This window comes from Gracilinanus agilis, chromosome 2, assembly GCF_016433145.1.
Source record: "Gracilinanus agilis isolate LMUSP501 chromosome 2, AgileGrace, whole genome shotgun sequence".
NCBI lineage: Eukaryota > Metazoa > Chordata > Mammalia > Didelphimorphia > Didelphidae > Gracilinanus > Gracilinanus agilis.
The window spans coordinates 643,448,307-643,464,324 of record NC_058131.1 but is presented as its reverse complement, the minus strand read 5'-3'; the positions used below and the strand labels follow the sequence as shown (position 1 = coordinate 643,464,324).

The 16,018-nt window shown below is 37.6% G+C and overlaps 1 protein-coding gene across 2 annotated transcripts in view; it reads left to right on the top strand.

The window, feature by feature from the left end:
- The window catches only part of MYOF (myoferlin), a 159,776-nt gene extending 144,078 nt beyond the window's left edge, over positions 1-15,698 (top strand). For both annotated transcript variants that reach the window (XM_044665689.1, XM_044665688.1), the window contains 13 exons: positions 34-189; positions 1,461-1,552; positions 1,909-2,079; positions 2,998-3,146; positions 4,372-4,511; positions 4,909-4,997; positions 5,093-5,188; positions 8,554-8,695; positions 9,874-9,973; positions 11,879-12,069; positions 13,381-13,490; positions 13,833-13,980; positions 15,435-15,698. In XM_044665689.1, coding sequence (XP_044521624.1) covers positions 34-189; positions 1,461-1,552; positions 1,909-2,079; positions 2,998-3,146; positions 4,372-4,511; positions 4,909-4,997; positions 5,093-5,188; positions 8,554-8,695; positions 9,874-9,973; positions 11,879-12,069; positions 13,381-13,490; positions 13,833-13,980; positions 15,435-15,476 — 1,626 coding nt within the window. In that variant the 3' untranslated portion in view covers positions 15,477-15,698. The remainder of the gene's footprint in view (positions 1-33; positions 190-1,460; positions 1,553-1,908; positions 2,080-2,997; positions 3,147-4,371; positions 4,512-4,908; positions 4,998-5,092; positions 5,189-8,553; positions 8,696-9,873; positions 9,974-11,878; positions 12,070-13,380; positions 13,491-13,832; positions 13,981-15,434) is intronic.
- Positions 15,699-16,018: the final 320 nt, after the last annotated feature.

The following is a 16,018-nucleotide window of genomic DNA, read 5'->3' as shown; positions in this document are numbered from 1 at the left end:
AACTGGATCCTTGTTTCCGTGTGTGTCTCGCAGGGCTCCTTTAGAATCTACCCACTGCCCGACGACCCAAACGTGCCGGCCCCTCCCAGGCAGTTTCGGGAATTACCCGACAGCGTCCCGCAGGAATGCATTGTGAGGATTTACATTGTTCGGGGCATCGACCTGCAGCCTCAGGATAACAATGGCCTGGTGAGACTTTGGGTTTGAAAATGTTGAGGCGCCTTCTTGGGTTGAGAAATGTTCCCAGGGGCTTGGTAAACCCAGCGACTGTTTAATGAAATCATTTGCTCTTTCTTTCCTGGCACCTGACGCTTACTAAAAGGAAGGACCCCAGAGTGGTGTGACGGGCCACACAGGATGCCAGCTAGAAGGGCCTGTAAAGCCCACCCCGTCCCAGAACCATAGCGAGGACTCTTTCATGTAGGGGGAAGAGGCAGTGCACGACGGCTGGGCCCTCGGAGAGGGACGGGGAGGCCGTGGGATGTGGGGCTCCGGGTTGGGTATCCCTGGGGGGACGAAACTCAGTTTCCTTCCTTCCTCCCCCATTTTAGTGCCTGAGGCCAAACTCCTGCTTGTCCTACCCTAATGATGGCTTCATCTAGGCCAACCTCCTCATTTTATAGATGAGGAAAGACCCAGAGAGCTTGAGCTTGAGATCGTATAGCTGGTTAGAGCCACAGCGGAGATTTCAGTCTCAGCTATGTTTGTGGTGCCCCCTCCCTTTCCTAGGGCTCCTTTGGAGAAAAAGGCACCCACTGGGACTAGTATGGTACTGGAAACTTCACAGTACCAACACATTAAGATAACTTGGCCAAAACAGCAGTCAGTTCTTTTTTTTTTTTTTTAAACCCTTAACTTCTGTGTATTGGCTCCTTGGTGGAAGATTGGTAAGGGTGGGCAATGGGGGTCAAGTGACTTGTCCAGGGTCACACAGCTGGGAAGTGTCTGAGGCTGGATTTGAACCTAGGACCTCCTGTCTCTAGGCCTGACTCTCAATCCACTGAGCTACCCAGCTGCCCCCATTCAATTCTTTTTTTAAAGGATTTTATAGATAAAATATCCAGTTCATTATTTTCTCATTTTTAATTAGCTCTTTTTATATCACATAGATAGTAGAAACACCTGAGTATACCACCAAAATTAATGTAAAATAGCATAAGGAACAGCTAACTGGCTCAGTGGATTGAGAGCCAAGCCTAGAGATGGAATATCCTGGATTCAAATCTGGCCTCAAACACTTCTTAGCCATGTGACCCTGGGCAAGTCACTTAATCTCCATTTCCTACCTCTTACTGTTCTGCCTTGAAACGAATACCCAGTATTAATTCTAGAGACAAAAAGTAAGAGTTTTACATATATATGTGTGTGTGTACATACACACATACACACACATACACATATATATGTATATATAAATAGCATGATACCATCAAATAACCTCTCATTTATTTTCCCAACAGTGTGACCCTTATATAAAAATATCCCTGAGTAAAAAAGTCATTGAAGATCGAGATAATTACATTCCAAATACACTCAACCCAATTTTTGGAAGGTAATGTCAAGTTTCTTTAATTTGGGGGTCTGAGATATTCTGCTTCTAGCTGACTCTCTTCCACTTTGTGCTGTTGTGGGATTAATACAATAATATTTTAGATTTAGCATTCTCTTTCAGTTATATATAAGTTCTTGTTCTTGTTCTCTAGGATGCTGAACCTAAACCCAGTAACTAACTGTGAGCTCCTTGAGAGCAGGAATCTGCCTTTACATTTCTTTGTACCCCTAGTGCTCAGCACAGTGTCTGGCATATAGTAGGTGCTTAATAAACGTTTTTTGATTGACTGACCCACTGAGTGAGTACTCTACCAAATGCCTAACAAGCAAACACTGACCATGCATCTGTTCTTTTAGGATGTATGAGCTGAGCTGCTTCTTACCTCAAGAAAAAGACCTGAAAATTTCTGTCTATGATTATGACACATTCACTCGTGATGAAAAAGTAGGAGAAACTATCATTGATCTAGAAAATCGCTTCCTTTCCCGATTTGGGTCAAATTGTGGCATAGCAGAGCAATATTGCACGTAAGTTTCATGAACCAAGGAACATAGACCTTTTGTTTTATAAAGGATATTTATATCAGAAAGAGATTTACCATAGTCCTACAATCCTTCACTGAGCCAGAGTATGGTCAAGTTAGGATGCTGCTCCTCTGGGTATCTTAGCAGGACTTCCTCCAAATATACATATCGGGCACTTCATTAAGTCTAAATTTAAAACTTCCAGCTTCTTCCAGTGAAAGCTGGTGAATGTTGAGTTTAGCAAGGGAAGAGTCTTCTCTTTTAATCTGAACAAATGAATTTTTTGAATTTTTCATTGGAAGCTGAAGAGTCATAGAAAGACTTCCATTGCAATGCGTATGTGGGGTTGGTACAGTATTGGACTTACGGTCAACTCCCGTCTTGTCCACTTCCTAGGTCAGACGGTGGGCAAGTGGCTCTCCTCTCTAGAACTACAACCATCTAAGTCCAGTCTACTTAGAGATAAGTTATGATCTTTGGGAATGTTATTGGGAGCGCCCATATTATAGATCCTTCATGTAATTAAATCGTCCACCTTCTTCACAATCTCCGTGTATAAAAGGATTCTCACAGCTTTGCTTAGTGGAGGCACCTGGATGGTGCCCTGAAAATAAGGAAGACCCGGGTTCAAACCCTGTCTCAGGCCTTTGCTGTAGGATGCTAGACAGGCCATTTAACCCATGTCAGTTTTAGTTTCTTTGTTTATAAGATGGGGATGATAATAACGCCTACCTCCCAAGATTATTGTGAGCATCAAATCATAATATTTGGAAAGTGTTTTTCAAGCCCTAAAAGGCTCTATAAATATATGAATGAAATAATATAAATATATAAGTTCTAGTATTATTACTATCAGAGCAGATACCTGTGTTGCTAATTCAAGGAAAGCCTTTGGATCCAATGTTAATCCTTGTTCAACAGTTCTGGAGTCAATACTTGGAGAGATCAACTAAAACCAACCCAATTGTTATGCAACGTAGCTAAGTTTAAAGGATTGCCTCTCCCTATTCTTTCTGAAGATGGAAATAGGCTGAGATATGGAGGTCGAGAGTACAGCTTGGAAGAATTTGGTGAGTTCAGTGCTGTGGGTTGCTTGCCCCTACTGACTTAAATAGTCTTGTTTACCCAACAGAATGGCCCATTTCTAAAGTTTTCAGGAAGGATTTAGAACACTAACACATCGTGTGCTAACTGTGTTGTATCAGAGTCTGACTCTAGGTGGCCATTTGGGCAGGAATACTTATGGTTATATGATTCCATGCAACAAAGGGGATGTTATTACAAGGTGGTATCCTATTATGAAACTTCAAAATGGAGTTCATAGCACATTTTCTTGTCTTTTTAAAATTCTATTTCTTTACTAAGAATTGTTAGGTTTCTGTCCCTACCTTCTCATCCTCATAGTTTCACTCCCTCACTAGCTTAGTAATTACAAAATGATTATGCTCGAGTAGGGAAATCTTCCATTCATACCTTTTTATCATCTTGGAGGATCAGAGAATGGAGTGTTATGGGCTGGATTTGAATTATCAGTGTATTCTGCACCTCACTGAGTGCTGAAATCCCTAAAGATTCATAAGAAACAATTCTTGAGCTATAACTAGAAATTCTAGTGTCCAGAACAAAGTCATTGGAGAGAATGGTAATGACCTTTAGACACAAGGCCTTGTTGGGGAAAGGGAAAAGTGGAAATTTCTCAGGAAATGGGCCCATAAGGTGGGAGACAAGAGACCCCTCTGCCTGAGTGGGAGGAATATCACAGGCATCCCCTGGGCATAGAATGAACCTCTAGGTTATAGGAGAAGGAGAAATCTTTCCTCCAGAAAGTCTGATCTTATCCTGTCCTTTTCAGCATACCCATTATCCTCTGAACTCCAACCCCCAGGAAGATGAAGCTTAGAGGGAATGTGGTCCTGGGATTGAATGGGCCCCAGGAGAGGAATACAATAGTAACAGAACCCTAGGAATGGTGGCCCTAATGATGAGAAAACGGAGTTGGTTCCTTGGGGGAAAGCCCTGGCAGCCTTACTCTTGAGCTAGTTTGAACAATTGCAGAGAGAGGTTTTCCCAACTTATAAATAAGTTGTCTTCTGGTTAGCAGTTCACAGCTATCTTAGGAAGGAGCAGAGCCTTTAAGCATGTTTATACATTTTCCCCAAGTTGAGTTCTTAAGGCCAACTGCCTCATGCTCTTTAAAGCTCAGGACTCATCAATTCAAGATGCTTGTTGGAATGGCACTGGAATATTCTTGGGTGGCTTTGGTTTGCTTTGCTCTGATGGCCGTCTCCATTACAGAGGCCAACAGAAATCTGCACCAGCACCTGGGCCCTCCAGAGGAGCGTCTGGCTCTGTATATCCTTCGGACTCAGGGACAAGTACCTGAGCACGTGGAGACAAGGACTTTGTACAGCACCTTCCAGCCGAACCTTTCACAGGTACCGAGAGTATTTCCATACTTGAATGTTGGCCACTACGGCATCCTACCACATCCATAGTCATGGCAAGTCTGTGTCTACTTCCACATGGCTGGATTTGTATCCTGTTGAGCAGAGAAGCTTTTGGGTGGGAAGCAAATAAGCAGACTGGCATGCTGTCAACTAGAGTGGAAGCCAGTGAAGGGTGACAGCACCAGGGGGATATTGGCCCAATGATACAATCCTTCGTCTGCTCCTTAGCGTGGACGTGTCTGGTAAAGAAGGAGTCTGGCCTGCTATTATGAAAAGAAAATTGGAAAGGCAGTTGCTGACCAGACCGGCTCTGATTTTTTAAACTAAAACAACAACAACAAAAATTACAACTTCAAATACTTTTTCCTTCCTTTGAATAACACAGGGAAAACTTCAGATGTGGGTGGATGTTTTCCCCAAAAGTTTGGGGCCACCAGGCCCTCCTTTCAATATCACTCCCCGGAAAGCCAAGAAGTAAGTAATTCCTGGTCAGTTTTAGGTTATATGAAGGATGTGGGTGCCTAATTGAAGGCAAATGAGAAATTGCCTTAAAAATATTTTTCTCTCAGGTATGTCCTACGTGTGATCATTTGGAACACTAAAGATGTCATTCTTGATGAGAAAAGTATCACAGGAGAAGAGATGAGTGACATCTATGTGAAAGGGTAAGTTGGGCCTGGAAATATCTGTGAAAACTTTTGGGAAGTATAAGCAATAGTGTTCCTTCCTTTGGACCTTTTCTTTTCATTTTAGGGAAGGGAGGAGATCAAAGCTTAGAAAGGTTACCCACAGTCAAATAGAGTAGATAGTAACTGAGGAGGGATTTGAACCCAGGTCTTCATGAGTGCATTTGACCATACTGCCGCCATTGTTTTTGTTATTAGAGGAAAAATAAAAGCACAGGAGAGAAAAAAGCGAATACAGAACCCAGATCATATTTATGATTGAGAAAATCTGACACTGAGAGATCCTAAACATGCTCTATAATTTTTATTTTGTGGCTTTCCCCATAAATTTGGCTTATTTTCAGTGAATGTGTTTACTCTGCTCTTGGTTTCGTTTTGGATTTCATTTGGCCATGGGGTCTTTTTATTTTTGCCTTTGAGTGAGTTTTTAAAAATCCCTTTATGCAAGCTTGAATAAATATGCTTATGCTCACAGGTAAGAACATCTTGCTCTATCTTCTTTATACATGTGTTGTCAAGAGAAACAAATGAGCATAGCAGGAAAGAGTGAGTTCATTTAAGCTGTGCTTTATGCTTTGATAAGAGGTATTTCCTAATTAAAGTATTGACAGAGCTTGGATTCCCAGCATGAAATGTAAGACTTGTTCAATTTATTTATGACATAAAAGCATGGTTTCATTTGTTATTGGTCTCTAGTAAAATGGAAATAAAACCCAATCTCTTTTTAAAAATAACATTTTATTTTTCCCCTATTACATGTAAAAAACAATTTTTTAGCATTCATTTTTTTAAAGTTTTGAGTTCCAAATTCTTTCCCTTTTTCTGACCCTCTTTCTCTCACTCCCTCCTCCCTGAGGCAGCAAGCAATCTGATATAGATTTTACATGTGTAATCATGTAAAACATTTTTCTATATTAGTCATTTTGTGGAAGAGTTCTCAAAAGGAAAAAAGAACAAAGAAAATGAAACATAGTATATTTTAGTCTGCAGACTATAGTTCTTTCTCAGAGGGCAAATGACAGTTTTCATCATGAATCTCTAGGATTCTCTTGGATCAGTGTATTGTTGAGAATAACTAGGTCATTCACAGTTGTTCATCACAAAATATTGCTGTCGCTGTGTACAATGTTCTTCTGGTTCTGCTTACTTCATTTTGCAACAAACCCAGGAACAATCTGAATTTAATTATAAAGCATTTTTCACACATATAAAGTCAGATCTAAACAATTGGGAAAACATTAATTTACATATAAGTAGACCAAGCAAATATAATAAAAATAACAATTTTATATAAACTAATCTGTTTATTCAGTGCCATACCAATCAAACTGCCCAAAATTTTTTATAGAGCTAGAAAAAATAATTACAAATTTCATCTGGAAGAACAAAAATTCAAAAATTTGGTCTAAGAGTACAGATCTCAAGCTGTATTACAAAGCAGTAATCATCAGAACAATATGGTACTGGCTAAGCTATAGAGTGGTCAGTGGAATAGATTAGGTACACAAAATTTGGTAATTTAGTTATTGATAAATCAAAAGATCTAACCATTTGGGACAAGAATTCACTATTTGACCAAAACTGTTGGGAAAATTGGAAAATGGTATGACAGAATCTGGAATTAGTTCAACATCTCACACCACATACCTAGATAAGGTTAGCATAGGTACATAATATAAATATAAAGAGTGATATCATAAGCAAATTCAAAGAGAATAGAATAGTGTACTTGTCAGATCTACAATTAAAGAAAGAATTAGGACCAAACAAGAAATAGAAAGCATTATAAAATATAAACATAGATAATTTGATTATATCAAATTAAAAAGGTTTCATACAAACAAAACAAATACATCCAAGATTAAAAAGGAAAGCAGAAAGCTGGGGGGGGGAAATTTTTGCAGCAGGTATATCTGATAAAAGACTAATCTCTCCAATATATAGAGAAGTCAAATATATAAAAATAAAAGTCATTCTCTAATTGATAAATGGTCAAAGGATATGAACAGGAAGTTTTCAGAAGAAATCAAAACCATCTATTGTCATATGAAAAAATGCTCCAAGTCACTTGTGTTTAGGAAAATGCAAATTAAAACAACCCTGACATACCACCTCACACCTATCAGATAGGCTAAAATGACAGAAAAGGAAAATGATAATGTTGTAGGGAATGTGGGAAAATTGAGACACCAATACCCTGTTGATGTTATAGTCTGATCCAGCCATTCTGGAGAGCAATTTGAAACTGCTCAGAGAACATTAAAACTGTGCAGACATTTTGATCCATTAGTACCATTACTAGGTCTGTATCCCAGAGATTTAAAAAAAAAGGAAAAGGACCTATTTATACAAAAATATTTCTTGCAGCTTTTTTTATGTTAGCAAAGATTCGGAAATTGAGGGGTTGTCCATCAATTGGGTAATGGATGAACAAGTTGGCTACATGATAGTTGTGGAATACTATTTTGCTATAAGAAATGACAAGCAGGATGATTTCATAAAAATCTAGAAAGACTTAAAAGACCCAGTCTCTTAAGCGAACACACACATACACACACATACATATATGTGTGTATATATATATATATATGCACATATATACATATATTTGTATGTTAACTGTTAAAAGAAGATACTTCATGGATTTATTCCTTTCCTGCCCAAGGAGGTTATTTCCACTTTTGGAACAAATATTCTAAATAAATTGTCCAGTTAAAAGAAAGATATATTTCTAGCTACAGATGGGTTTCCTGGCCACTTTATGTGGCTGTGATGTGCTACTATTAAAGCTCTACTAATTTGATCATCATGAAATTAAAAGAAGGGGGAAAATCAAAATATAGATTTACTTATTTTGTTTAAAGTATAACAGGGAAAATGCATTTATGCATTCCTTCAACAAACATTTATAAGGCCCTTACTATATTTAGAGTTCATTTCTCACCTGGCCTTCCTACTCTGAGACATCTCTGACTTCTCAATCATGCCTGTCACATTAAGTACCTTCCTTTCCCTTGTCTTTTAGTTTCCTTTTAGATTTTGTCTTCCTCCATCAAATTATAGGCTCCTTGAAGAAAAAAAAAAGACTAAAGCCTGTGATGTTCCAGTTTTTAATAAATTATATTTTATTTGGTTAAAATTTCCATTGGATACTCTGTCATTTCCACTGTTTATTTTTCATTGTTAGGTCAGTTAGTTCATGAAAAGTAATTGAGAAATGTGTACTAATTGTTTTGGTTTTGTATACAAATTCCACTCTCCAGACTTGTAACCATAGCAAAAATTTGCAGTAATATCCCTCAGCAGTTACTGGAACACATAATCTTTTTGCCCATTATTTTCAGCTGGATTCCTGGGAATGAAGAAAACAAGCAGAAGACAGATGTCCATTACAGGTCATTGGATGGTGAAGGAAATTTTAATTGGAGATTTGTTTTCCCTTTTGAATACCTGCCGGCTGAACAACTCTGTATTGTTTCTAAAAAAGTAAGTTTGGAAATATAGCACAATTGAATGCCACATGCCTTTACAGTCTAAGTAACTTTGAACTGAGAAGGACCTTTGAGATCATAGGATTTAAATCTGTAAGGAAACTTTGAGACACATTATTTGGTCCAAAACCTTCCTTTTGCATAGTTGGAGGACTTGGGTTCTGACAATGCCCAGATCCATTATTTACTACCTGTTTTTTTGTTGTCCTGTCATGCTGACTCCTCTTGACTCCATTTGGAGTTTTCTTGGCAAAGACACTGGGGTGGTTTGTCATTTCCTTTTCCAGTTCATTTTACAGATGAGGAAATTGAGGCAAACAGGATTAAGTGACTTCTCCAGGACGACTCAGTAAGTCTCAGAGTTTGGATTTGAATTCAGATCTTCCAGACTCCAAGCCTGGCACTCTATCCACTCCCCATCTAGCTGCCTTGCGTTGCCTTAAGCAAGTCATCTAAACTCTTCAGGTCTTAAGTTTCCTCATCTATAAAATGAGATATTAGGCTAAACAATCTCTAAGGAAGTTTTTTTGTTCTATGTTGTATAATGGCCCTCTGAAGGAGGCTAAAGAGATATGATTTCTCTCTAGTTTATAGAGAAGGAATTGGAGTCTCTTCTACTATTCCCCACTTTTGGGGCCTTCCTTTTATTTTTTCAGGACTACTTTCTACATCGCCTTTTATAGAGGCAACTAAGTGGTACATTGGATGGATTGTTGGACCTGGAGTTAGGAAGAACTGAGTTCAAATTCTGCCTGTGTGACCTTTGGCAAATCATTTAATGTTTTTCAACCTTAATTTTCTCATCTGCAAAATGGAGATAATAATAGCACCTACCCTGACAGGGTTGTTTTGAGAATCAAACAAAATGATGTTCATAAACATTTTTTAAACACTAAAAACATACATACACATACATCTACATACATATCTGTTGTGGCATATATATATATATACACACATATATATATGAAAAGAGAGAGAGAGATGGAGGGGGAGAAAGAGGAAGGAGGAGTGGGGAAAGGGAGAGAGGAAGGGAGGGAGGGAGGGAGGGGATAAAAAGAGGGTGGGTGGGCGATGGGAACTCTTGCCGAGATTGACTGGCCAAGCTTTGTGGCAAAAGATTGAGTTAAACCTCTTGGTTTTAACACGTGCCTCTTTATGTTTTCACTTTAGGAACATTTCTGGAGTATTGACCAGACTGAATTTCGAGTTCCTCCCAGACTCATCATTCAGATATGGGACAATGACAAGTTTTCTTTAGATGACTACTTGGGTATGTCTTAGAAGTTGTCCCCCCATGAGAATATGAGCTCCTTGAAAATGGGAACGACTGTCTTGCTTCTCTAGTTGCATCCCCAGTAATTAGCACAATGCTTGGCACACAGTAAGAGCATAACAAATGCTTTTCAATTCACCATGCTGCTTTCCCAACGCAATTAAGAGGAAGCTCTAAATTTCAACTTTCACTCTTCTGGTGTTTCATCATAGCATTTGCCTTCTAAGAAAATGGCCTAGTGAAATTTTGGAGCTTCAGCATCAGAATGCTGATGACTTTTTTTTTCTTTTTGACCACTTTGACACAAGTTCACCTGCTTGGGAGTGAGTATGCACACTGGTGAAATCACATATCTTTTGAAGTGTATTTTGGGGAAGGAAATAAACATTTATATAATGCCTCCTACATGTCAGGCACTATCTTATGTACTTTTTATAAATATTATTTTATTTGATCCTCACAATCCTGCAAAGTAGATACTATTATTATTCCCATGTCCTAGTTGAGGAAACTGAGGCAGATCTCAGAGGTTAAAATTTGCCTGGTGCTACCTAGTTAGTAAATGTCTTAGTGCAGACTTAAACTCACGTCTTCTCAATTTTAGCCCAGAACTCTTTTTATAAATATCAACTGCTCCTATTTAATTATTATTAGTTCAGCCTATCAAAAGAGGCAGCAAACATATTAATGCTGAAATATCAGGCAAGCCAGAAAATGAAGATAGGTTCAAGACAGACATGCAAATCACTGGATTTTTGATACCTTTTCTTTTGGTCCAGGTCTGTGATTTCATCATTGTAGGAAAATCCTGGGATAGAAACTTCCTCCAGAGATGTAGATGGACAACTCAGGGCACTGAGAGTTTAAAGGGCTTTTTTTTTTTTTGGCTACATAGTATGAGCCAGAGGCTGGGTTTGGATCCAGATCTTTTTTAACTCTGAGGCCAGCCCTCTAGCAGCTACCACTCACTGTCTCTCAGATCTATAAAAGACTAGAAAGGGGAAGTTTTGAGTTAGTTGTCAAAAGAGCAGCTACCAGAGTCTACCACGGTGTATCCTTTAAAGACAGAATCCTGGGACCACCAAACTAAATTATTCACTTTGTTCTTATCTTTATGAAATTCAAAAATAGTAGGAAATTCAAAAAAGTTAGAAATGGAAAACTCTTCATAAACCACTAAACAGGCTATAGGACTGACTTGAGAGTGACTGTTCATTTTCTCTTTTTTAACAAAGAAGAAATGGCACCATGGATGGACTGAAAAGCATAAAAGAAATCATCACAAAACTATGACATCAAAGGTGCACATTTCATATTAAAGAGAATAAAATATGCATCTTTGCCTGTGGCTTCCTTGTTCCTGGTAGGAATTGGAGGATGAGTTGATATTCACACTTAAATTCTTAAAGCTAATCTAATACTTAGAGGAGTTTATAGTTAAGTGTCTCTGGGGTGTTAGTATTCTGAGCTCCAGATGCCATCACATAGACAAATGGCCTCTCCATTGAGGGCAACACAAACTACATGCCCAGTCCAAGGGCATTCAACCCAATAGAGCTTTTGTCTGCAGATGTTCATTTGTCTGAGATCCATAAAGCAAAGAATCAGAAAAATCTTAGGATGTTAAAGGTCACCCAGTTCAACTACTACCTAAATCATTGCCTCTATGTCTGGAAATGTAAGAACCATGCTTCTCCATGTGATAAGCTAACTAATAGACAGCTAAGTCATTGAGACCTCCAACTTTGCATAATATCTATAAGGAAATTAAAAAATTTACAAGTATTCCATTGTCTTCTTTTGCCATCATCCACTTAAGATTCATCTCTGTCTCTCAGCACTCCATCTGTGAACAAAGTTAAGTGTTTTACTTTTTTTTTTCATCTTTTGGTTTGTTCCTAGGTTTTCTGGAACTTGATTTACACAACACAATTATCCCTGCAAAGTCTTCAGAAAAGTGCAAATTGGACATGATTCCAGAGTATAGGGCAGTGAATCCTCTAAAATCCAAGACAGCCTCACTTTTTGAGCAGAAATCCATGAAAGGATGGTGGCCATGCTATGCAGAAAAAGATGGCACACGTGTGATGACTGTATGAGTATTTCTTGTTTGGGAAATAATTTGTTCCATTGTTCACTGATATTTCTCTCCTTTATAAGGGGGTTTAGGACTCAGAGTTATCAAATCAGAGGTCAAGAAAATATTTCCCTGGAAGGAAAATCAGTGTTTTTGTAGTTCACAGCAATAAAAGGCTAGAAGATTGGTAGCAGGTTTCAAAATAATTGAAGAAGTAATAGCTAAAGGTAACACAACATAAAGTTATAGAACTTCCTCAGGAGGAGGCTGACTAATGGACTCATGGTTCCAGTGAAATGTATTACAAAAAGACATGCAAAACTTCCAGTCTCTTAACTATCTGATCTGAAAAGTAGTACATAGAGTAAAAATACATACATACACTGAGGATGTCCCAAGTAGAATATATGTGTGTGTGTGTCCCAAAAAGCGCATATATATATATATATATATATATATATATGTAAATCCTATACATATGGATGTATATCTATATATATAGTGTCCTATATGTATGGATATGTCTATACATATATACATATATGTGCTATGTTTTGTGTGTATGTATATATTATTGTTTTACTTATTACTCTCAATTATAATCCTGGAGACACAAATTGAATTAAGTAGCTAATTCAATTGCCTTGTAGTAAAAGAAGCATGACCTTTATGTCATGAGAATAGAATCAAAAACTAAAAGAAAAACAACAACAAAAATATACCTAAAAAGCCAGAAAGGATCTTTAATATGATCTAGGCCAACCCTCTCATTTTATAGACAATGAAATAGACTCAGAGAGATTTAAATGACTTTTACCTGACTAGTTAGAAGCAAGACCAGGCTTGGGATGCAGGTGTCCTGATTCCTTGGTGGATGCTTTAACTCGTAAAGTCTAGTCTATACCTCTGTCTTCTGACTAGACCATAATTAAAAAAACAAACAAACAATACCACATATATATTCTGGAAAAAAAAGAAGGCATTGGTGAGTCACAAAGGAAGCTATGGTTAGAAAGGAGGGAAATGGGTACCTGGAGAGGGAAGAAAGAGCAGGTTAGAAGGAAAGGAAATGGATACCTGGGGAGGGAAGAAAGAGCAGGTGAAAGAAAGTAGAAAAGAAAGAATAGAAGAAGCAGAGAGGTCTTGAGTTCCCATAAAAGATTCAGTCCAGAAATTCAAATACGATGAAAGCTCTTGAATAAAATTTAATTGACCTAAAATCATCCTAAAAGAAATAAAAAATATTTTTGGAATTTTTTTCTTCAATTTAAGTGAAAAAATTTTTTCAACATCTGATGTGTGTTTATCTTGCTTTGATTTACTGAAGGGTAAAGTGGAGATGACTCTGGAAGTCCTCAATGAGAAGGAGGTTGATGAAAGACCAGCTGGGAAAGGAAGGGATGAGCCCAACATGAACCCCAAACTAGAATTACCAAAGTAAGTGATTCTCTTTTGTTCTTATTGTCTCTATAGGATTCCCAACCTGCCCAATAATGGAAAACTCATTAACATATCACAAATTTGAATGGATTACCTGCATTCTAATTAATTTGCTAGGAGAGATAGTGGCCTGATTTGCTTCTATCCTGTCTTTATCTTGTCATAGAAGCGAAGTTCCATTTGTCTCCTGAATCATTAGAAGCTTCCATTTTACTATGCCTGTTAAGATTAGACTATGTTGCCTTTACTCCACGAATAGACTTAATTATTATTTGAAATGAAAGTACTTAACTAACCCTCAGGGTTCATGTGAGTTATTTTGCTTCTGTCAAAATATAGTCGACCAGAAACTTCATTCCTTTGGTTTACCAACCCATGCAAGACAATGAGATTCATCGTGTGGCGTCGATTTAAATGGGTCATCATTGGCTTACTCATCCTGCTGGTTTTGTTGCTGTTTGTGGCAGTACTCCTATATTCTCTGCCGGTATGTCATCTTTATATCCTTAGCTTTGAGTGGTGAAATCATTATCCCCAAATATTAACTAGTCTTTATTGCCACTGAATAAAAAACACAATAAATAATAATAATGGAATTTACATAACACTATAGGTACAAAGCATCTTACATGCACTAGCTAATTTGATTCTTTCCAAGATACTATGAGATATGAAATACACCATTATGCCCATTTTATAGGTAAAGAAACTGAAGAAAATGGAATTTAAATAACTTGCCCAAGGTCATAGATTTAGAAAGTGACAGCCAGAACTCAGACAGAGAACTTTTGACTAAAAGACAAGTACTCTTGCTACAATCCTTTATAATTCCCTGCTTTGCTCCTTTGTCCTTCCTTCTTTCTTTCCTTTAAATGAAGCTAAGTATCTAGAGCACTAGTCCTGGATTCAGGAACACAAATTCAAGTCTGGTTCTAGACATTTACCAGCTATGTAATGCTGGGCAAATAACTTAACCATTGTCTGCCCCAGTTTCTTCAACTATATAATGAAGATAATAATAGCATCTACTTTCTAGGGTTGTTGTGAGGCTCAAATGAGATAATATTTGCAAAGTGCTTAGCATGGCTAAATCTGGCACATAGTAGGTATTATATAAATATTTATTCTCTCCTTCTATTCTTCCTTCCTTTCTTCCTTCCTTCTTTCCTTCCATCCTTCCTTCCTTCCTTCCTTCCTTCTTTCCTTCCATCCTTCCTTCCTTCCTTTCTTCCTTCCTTCCTTCCTTCTTCCCTTCCTTCCTTCCTTCCCTCCCTATATATAGAATGTGAGTTTATACCACTCAGCTGGCACTCATCAAAGACTGCTTGGTATCATAGATATTTGTATATATTTCTTAACTTTTTACTAGATTGTAAGCACCATAAATATGTCTTATACAACCATGTGCCTTCCATAGTGCTCTGCACATAATAAATATTCAACAGATGTTTGAACTGTGCATGTTGTTTCTTGTTTAAAAGAATATTTGTGTGATTTTTTAAATGAGATTTTTTTTCACTTTCCCAGTGTGACATTCTCAAAATCCAGTCTGACAATTCCCAAATTATTCGTGATTTTTAATTGTAGTCTGGCCCATACTGACTGCTAATGACCCATTTAATGCAATTTGCAGAAGTTACTGTGGTATAGTGCATAGAAGGCTGAGCTTAGAATCTGGATGGCATGCAATCACATTCTACGTTTAACATTTGTGACTTTAGCTTTGTGGCAATTCATATGCTTCTGATAATGCCATGAAATTTATCAGACTGTTAAATCATAGACTGTTGGAATCTATATTATTAGAGGAAATTATCAGACTGGGAGTTCCTCAGTATGCCAAAACTGCAGATCCCTCAAGTATTAAAGTAGCCTACATCATAAACTACTTGTTACAAGGCTTGCTGCTTCCAATATTCTGGTTTTTTGTTTTCATTTCAGAATTATTTATCAATGAAGATTGTGAGACCAAATGCAAAGTAAAAAGGAAGACATTGCAGTGAGGTACTCTGCCTTCAAACCATGGACCAAATTCACAATTATTCTCTGGTCACTTCTGTGCCCATTGAAATGAAACAGCAAGAAGTTTGACACAAGGTCATTAAGCTTCATGGGATCATGAAAGATGGAAGTCATTGACCAAATAGCCTTTTCAAGTGTTCAAATCCTATGTTTCAACTTTTTAAACTATATTTTTTATAAAAACTCTCTCAGGTGTCTGCTTCCATTATTGTTTAAAAGAATCATGTTCTTATTATAAAACTGTTTTCTGGAATATTCATTTTTCAAGCGTAGTCTGAAGATGGTTCCAGCACAACTTGGAAATCACAGCCTTTTGACATCATGAAAACATTTGTTATTTCTTTGATATCAGTAAGGGATTATGTGTACAAATAGCCAGAACAATGTTCTTATTTCTAACCCAAACTGTCTTCTTTCCATATCCCCTGCATAACCTTTGTGGCACTCAGATTAACGTTCATAAGGAAACCAAATATAAATGTTTCACGTTTTGTGAGCTGTTG